Source organism: Buceros rhinoceros, unplaced genomic scaffold, assembly GCF_000710305.1.
Source record: "Buceros rhinoceros silvestris isolate BGI_N320 unplaced genomic scaffold, ASM71030v1 scaffold31335, whole genome shotgun sequence".
Taxonomy (NCBI): Eukaryota; Metazoa; Chordata; class Aves; order Bucerotiformes; family Bucerotidae; genus Buceros; species Buceros rhinoceros.
This window is the reverse complement of record NW_010415555.1, coordinates 1-6964: the sequence shown is the minus strand read 5'-3', so window position 1 is coordinate 6964 and position 6964 is coordinate 1. Positions and strand designations below refer to the sequence as shown.

The 6964-nt window shown below is 54.5% G+C and overlaps 1 protein-coding gene across 1 annotated transcript in view; it reads right to left on the bottom strand.

The window, feature by feature from the left end:
- Positions 1-475, bottom strand: part of LRRC56 (leucine rich repeat containing 56) — a gene marked incomplete at both ends in the record, with an annotated part of 34527 nt that extends 34052 nt beyond the window's left edge. The window contains one exon of the mRNA XM_010137433.1: positions 314-475. Coding sequence (XP_010135735.1) covers positions 314-475 — 162 coding nt within the window. The remainder of the gene's footprint in view (positions 1-313) is intronic.
- Between the last annotated feature and the right edge of the window lie 6489 nt (positions 476-6964).

The window sequence follows — 6964 nt, the reverse complement described above, 5'->3', positions numbered from 1 at the left end:
GCACCACCTCCACACAGCTGGGAAACCCCTTCAGGGATGGGGCAGCCCTGGGCAGCCGGACAACCCCTGGGACAACCCCAACGGGACAGAAATGGCTCCTCAGGGCCAACCTCAACCTCCCCTGGAACAACCTGAAGGGGCTTGGACTGGATGAGCTTTGAAGGTCCCTTCCCACCCAAACCAACCTGTGATTCGCTGATTCTACGCAACAAAGTGCAATCACCATGAGAGCGGCTGGAAGGTTCAGTTAGTACGTCTCTGTATATGCCAGTTTGCTGCTTCTACTTCATTAAAAATTTGAATGCCTACTCACCAGTTTCCTGGGGGAAAGGTACTCATCCACAAGTAGCTCTCCATCATCTGTAACCAGCGGACTGGGATTTGGGGTGCCTCGCCAACTCAAATCAGTCACCCGGAAGGCAGCTGAGGCTGCTCGAGAAACTCCTCCAGGATTCCCCTTCGGGTCTGTCTCAGTCTGCTTTGAGCAAAAGAATAACAAGTGGTTGGATTTTTTTTGCCATATTCATTGTTTTCCCTTCCACAAAATCTGTTCTGACTCCACCACCAGCCAGCAAGTGCCTGTGGAGACACAGAAAGACCCCAAAGCAACGCATCACACAGCACCTCGGGCTCTGCACAGAGAAGGCAGTCAGGAACAAACGACTCGAGACACGGGTCCCTTCCAGTCTTCTCACCACCCCACTCAACCTCCTCGCGTGGCAACGAACTTCCCATGCGCTCAGGCCCACCATCCCCTCCTGAGAAATGCCAACGACCCTGCTGGGCTCAGGCTGCGAGTGCCAGCACCGAAATTAAACGCTACTGCCTGCCCACAGGGTCAGGCTGGCCACGGCTAGTGACTCCCTGCTCTGAGAGAGTCTTGGAGAACATCAAACTTAAAACACACTCTAAAAAAACAGCGTATGCTCGAAACGAGGCATGAAATCCAAAGACTGAAGAGGAAGTACTTCAGAAAGGTTCATTCTTCAACTCCCAAAGCTATTCCTTTTACAGAAATATTAACAATTATCTTTGAAATATGAGAGTGAGCGGGTGTTCACCCGTCAGAGTCAAACGCGACCGGCCGTACCCAAACTGGACAAGATGATTTATACAGCGATTTGCTGCGACTTGGCAGCAAGGAAGTGTCCCAGCTGGAAACGCTGCTGTAACATCAAAAGGCGAGACGGGAGAGAAGGCTTCTCGCTCTGCTGAAGGGCCACCTGTGGTTTTCCTCTGTTCTCCGCTGCGAAGCCGTACTTATTCTTAGGCCTGGAAAAGTAATTAAATAAGCGAGCTAATCATAACTGACTGACAAGGCTTCGGTGGTGGCCAAGACCTGGGAATTACCACCTTCCTTCCCCTGATCAACAGTTAAACACTGTTTTCCCTTCTGTTAGGGAAAACAGAAGCTCTGACTGCTCAGGAGCCGCCTCCACTGCGGAGGACTGATGGGTAGAAGGAGACATAGCTTTACACGTCCAGCCAAAAGTCTTCATCTCTGCACGTTGAAAGACATTCAAAAGACCCGGTGCTGTGAGAAAAAACAGCAGTCTGTATGTGAAGAGGAACAACGAACTCACGATGCACCGAGCCACCCCCTGCAGGATCTCCTAGTGTGAGGAAGAGAGGAACCAAGACCTCATGCTCCTAAGTGCTCCTCCAGATGCTCATCACGGGAGCGGCAACCCACAGAAAGCAAAACCTGCTTTTCCCAGAGCGCTACACGTACCTGGCAAGCACCGCTCGAGGAGACGCTGGCATGCGCTACGTCTGAGCCACAGCAATGCCCGGCGCTTAAAAAACCGCGTTCAAGAACAAATTCTTCACAGACACATCTCTCCTTCTGACCTCTCTTAATGGCTTCTAAAGGAAGCAAGCTGAGCAGCGCCACGTACAAAGGGACCATGGCCCACCCCTGCCCTGATCCTGCTGAGGGAGGGGCCCAAACTGGACCCAGCGGTCGAGGTGTGGCCTCCCCAGTGCCCCCAGACCAGGGGGACGATCCCTGCCCTGCTCCTGCTGGCCACCCCAGTGCTGGCACAAGCCCGGATGCCGTTGGCCTTCTTGGCCCCCTGGTCCCACTGCTGGCTCCTCTCCAGCCGCTGTTGACCAACACCCCCAGGTCCTTTCCAGCCGCTCTTACCCCAGCCTGGAGCATTGCAGGGGGTTGGTGTGACCCCAGGGCAGGACCCAGCACTTGACCTCCTTGAACCTCAGCCCACTGGCCTCGGCCCATCGATCCAGCCTGTCCTATCCCGTCACGACAGGACGCCTGCTCTGCAGGCTGGCATTTCTCCTGCCCTGCATAATGAAGCTTTGATTTGTTCAATCCTGAATCACAAAGTGCAGCGGTGCCCACGCTGCCCACTGCCACAGAACGAACACAAACATCTCTGTGTTTACCCAGGATTCGACAAAAGCTTTGGATTAGAAGTCCCGAGGGAACTAGGAGTGCCCTTTCAAGTGAATTTTGTGCGAGAGCACTGCAGATAACCTCCTCTGGAAAAGAGCTGCTTGGGCAGCTGGAATTTACTATGATGTCACCAGGAAACTACTGTTCCAATAAGCCACCCCTAATGGCAAAACCAGTTCCTGCTACACGTCTGCACTGTAAAGCACCCTGCTACGCGCCAGCCTATTCCAGCAGGTGCGACTTCTAACAAGCTGAAAAACAAAACCTCTGACCCGATATTGGTGCGACTCTTTCGTTTCCGCATATGACTAAACGATATTCTTTCAACCTTCTGGTTTTGCTGAGCAGGAGGAGGTAACAGCTCCTTCAGTAACACCATCTCGACAGCAAGGGATCACGTGAACGCTATAAAAAGCGTCCACAAAGATCACGGAATCCCAGACTGGGGGGGCTGGAAGGGTCCTCTGGCGACCACCCAGTCCAACCCCCTGCTCCAGCAGGGTCACCAGAGCAGGTGCATGGTGGAGCAGGGGTAGGGTGTAGGGGCAGCTGGTGAACCAGACGTGTCACAGGAACGCAGAGCTCCAGGGTGCACACGCCTTCGCTGCCAGAGGGGTGCCAAGAGCTCTGACCATCATCTCAGCTAGTGGAGGAGGAAGGAGCAAGTCCCTCACCACGCGAACCTGAGCGAGGCAGCCAGGGACCAGGAAGCTGCATTCAGCTCTTCACAGCCACAAGATTTTGTCCAGATGATAAATAAACGTCCAGATGATAAATAAGGGACAAACAAGGCTGCTCTCCTCAAAACCCTCCTGTCCTTCCGTAGGGCCCTGCCATAGATAACTAACGCCAACACGTCTGTGCTTGCCACGCACACAGACCCGGCCTCACGCGTGGAGCTCGCTGGAGCGGAAGGCTGGGGCAGAGAACTACTACAGGCAATGCTGACGCTGCAGCGCCAGCTCTGTGAGGTGAAAAGCATTCAGCTATAACGCGGTTCTCGACTGCTGCCAAGGGGCAGGTACTAATTTAAAGCACAGCACCCGCTTAATGAAGACTTTTGTCAGGAAACGCTCAATATCCATCTTTTGGGGCCTCACCTGTGACATCCTATTCTTGTTTCAGAAGACAGAATGTACGGGTAGGTGCATCCTGCCAGGCTGAATGAGAACTGGATCTCGTCTTTAATACTCCACACGTTACTAAAGATCTCTTGGATATTCCATTAACCTTCAAAGGACAATAACCCAAATAATTTTTTTTCTAAACCATCAGCCAGGTCATTCACTTGCCCTCCTTGCATTCAAAATCCAGTGATCACTGAAACTGTGGGTGCGGGGCAGGTTACTGGATGCACCGAGGAAGGACACGAGCAAAGCAAGGTCTGGCAGAGCCAGCATCCGTTTAAGAACAACGGGTACAGAAGGAAAACAAGACAAGCTTTGGGTGCAGAAGCCCCTCTCCATGTCACAGGCAGCTGTCCATACTCTCCAGGCTCCAAGAGGAAATCTGTCTCAGTGCCGGAGTGTCAGGGCCCAATCCTGAACAGATTCATTCACACAAACAACTTTGCGCAGAGCGACCAGGGGAGAGACCCGAGGACAAAGCTCATCACCTGGCTAACCTGAGGTAAAAGCACCGGCTGGGACCATCAAAAGGGTTAACAAAAGCCTTCCCAGCAGCCTCCCCCAGATGTCTCCGTTCCTCACACCCCCTCTGCAGGAGGTGGTCCAGGGCCAGGTTGAACATTGCTCTGCTCCGCCAGCCACGTTACATCAAGTCCCATCAATGCTCACATCTAAGCAAAAGTTGCCCAAGTCGTTTCTCCTTTAGCTTCGGAACTGACTGAGAAGAGGTGACAAGAGGAATCCCAGCACACTCCTTCTGTTCCGGGCTGAAGAACAGCAGCAAGACGGCGTGAGGGCCGAGGAGCGGCACCGCACATCCCACAACCGCCCTGCACGCAAGTCTGCGCGCATCACGGGGGACATTCCCACCAGGGAGCTCCCCGCTCACGAGGGGTATTGAACGTCTGGAAAAACGAACCCCTGTCTCAGCCTGCAGTAACTTCCCTGAGCTGGTGCTGCCGGCTGAGCTTCTGGATGGTCTGGTACCAGTAAGTGACGAGGTGTCACTCCCGTACGAGACCTCACCGCCCCGATGCAGTTCTAGATTCCAGCTCAGAAAAGGACAATAAACCCAGACTTCTTCCCAGCTGCTGCGGCATTGCATTTACGAGCCCTTCGAAATCCAAACTTCTGCGCAGGGTGGAAACGCGGCACATGCGGCACATCAGGGTTTCCAAGTGCTCCGCCGTCCCTGCACAGTTTTCAGCCTGGTACCCTGTTTTTTACCCTGTTTGACTGGGTAATTAAGCTGGCGGAAGCAAGAGACTCCATGGCCCACAAAGCCATTTGAAGCACCAGGATGTTTCTGATTTCCAACATGCTGCTCACGTGGGATGCACTGCGCAAAAAGAGGCGAATTCCAGCTGAACCTGGCAGAAGCTGGCGCAAGAGCTTCTTTAGTAACAAACACTCCCAAAATTTTCGCAAAGGCAGAAACCTAACAGCGAAAAGGACTTGGCAAAAATCAGTTTAGGCTCCTAGTGACGCTGTAAGTGCCTACTCCATCTGTCAAATCTGTACCTCCCCAATTTAGAGAGGAGGATGTTGTGGGGACCATGTCAAAGGCTGTACAGAAGTCCACGCAGATGACACCCGTCGCTCTTCCCCTGCCCACGGATGCAGAGCCGCTAGGTTGGTCAGGCCGGGCTGACCCGTGGCGAGGCCACGCTGGCTGTCTCGAATGATCTCCCTGTTCCCCACGTGCCTTAGCAGAGCTTCTCGGAGGACTGTCCCATGATGTCCCCAGGCGCAGGGGGGAGGCAGACAGGGCAGTAGTTCCCAGGGCCCTGCTTTCGACCCTTTCTAAAGAGGGGTGCAATGTTTTCAGTTCCTCTTAGAAGTTTTAACACTGCGTGTCTTCGTGACTAACTCCAAGTTGGCGCTTTCAGAGAACCGCCACCGTTGCGTAATGCTCTTTCCCAGCCAGAGAGAGAAGAGAGGCTAGAACCGCCCCCAACCTGCTAACGACAGAGGCCCCGACAGCCCGAACGCTCACAGGCAATGCAAGCGCTTTCAGGTGATTCAAATCCGAAAAACGCCACAGAGGAACAAAAGGAAATGGGGCAGTAATTTAACAGGAGGTTCTGAAACATTCTCAGTCATTTGTACCTTTGAAACTATTTTACCTCCTCTCCCAGCACCGCTGCTGCTCCGTGTCCTTCGTTTCCCATCGCTCTCCCACGAAGGTTTTCAGTCACTAGTCACAACCCCTCGTCTCCACTTGGATGACGCGGATGCTCACAGAGCTGTTCCGAATCTGATTGCTCGATATCCTGCTAAAACAACAGTAAGGACATGATCTTCACGAGAAAAAAACCCACACCCAACCCAAACCCAGAGCCTCTGGGCATCCCACAATTAACACCCGGAGTTCAGGCTTTACCCACCACAGCAGCCAAAGCCCACGCTCAGCAAGTCCTAAAAGCACAACGGGTCAGGAAGCAAAAGAGCCTAGAGGAGCTTAGTGAAGGTGTAACTGAAAACAGCCGCCCAAGGGGACCACGAGGAGGAGGAGGATGTGGTACAGAAGAAGACTCCTTTGCAGAAAAAAGTTATTTACTGCACAATTATTTACTGAAAGAACAGTTGTTTCCTGGGCTGTGGGAGTGAAATTGCGCTAGAGAAAACGTCGCCATCGGGTACCACGGGCAAATGGCTAGAGCCAATGTTTCACACGAGTTCACTGCGCCGCTCGTCAGGAGACTCTGCCCGGGACAGACAGCCGGGACAGAAACCACTGGTGAGCAGAATGTCTGTACCAGGACATGGCGACTGCAGAAGGTGGGTGCAGAGCCAGGACAGCACAGGCCTCACAGACGGGCCAGATGAAGATATCCGATTAACTAACTACCTCCTGCTAAACCCCCTCCAATTAGTTAACTAATTACCACCCGCTAAAACCTACGGGTGAGCATCCCCAGGCTCTCGCTGGTAGCGGGTCCATGCAGACCGTTCTCCACACCACGGTGGGGCTGCAAGTGGGACGGGGACCACCCCTGAGCCCTTTCTGCAAGGACAAAGCCCAGAGCCGTGCCCTCTGCGTGGTTCCGGAGGAGGTGCGGTGGAGCGGCCGTGCTCTCTTGGCGTGAAACACCCGGGGACGCCCGCACAGCCCCCGGTGGGGCTGCAAGTGGGACGGGGACCACCCCTGAGCCCTTTCTGCAAGGACAAAGCCCAGAGCCGTGCCCTCTGCGTGGTTCCGGAGGAGGTGCGGTGGAGCGGCCGTGCTCTCTTGGCGTGAAACACCCGGGGACGCCCGCACAGCCCCCGGTGCCCGGTACAGCACGGTTTACCGTCAGCAGTTTCCCCTCCGAGCTCCGCCGCCGCGGGGAACGTGAAGGCGCCCTCACACCTACCAGAGGCTCCTCCGCACCGGCACGAACGGGCCCTCGGGTGCCCGCGGCCCCGCGCCGCTCCTGCG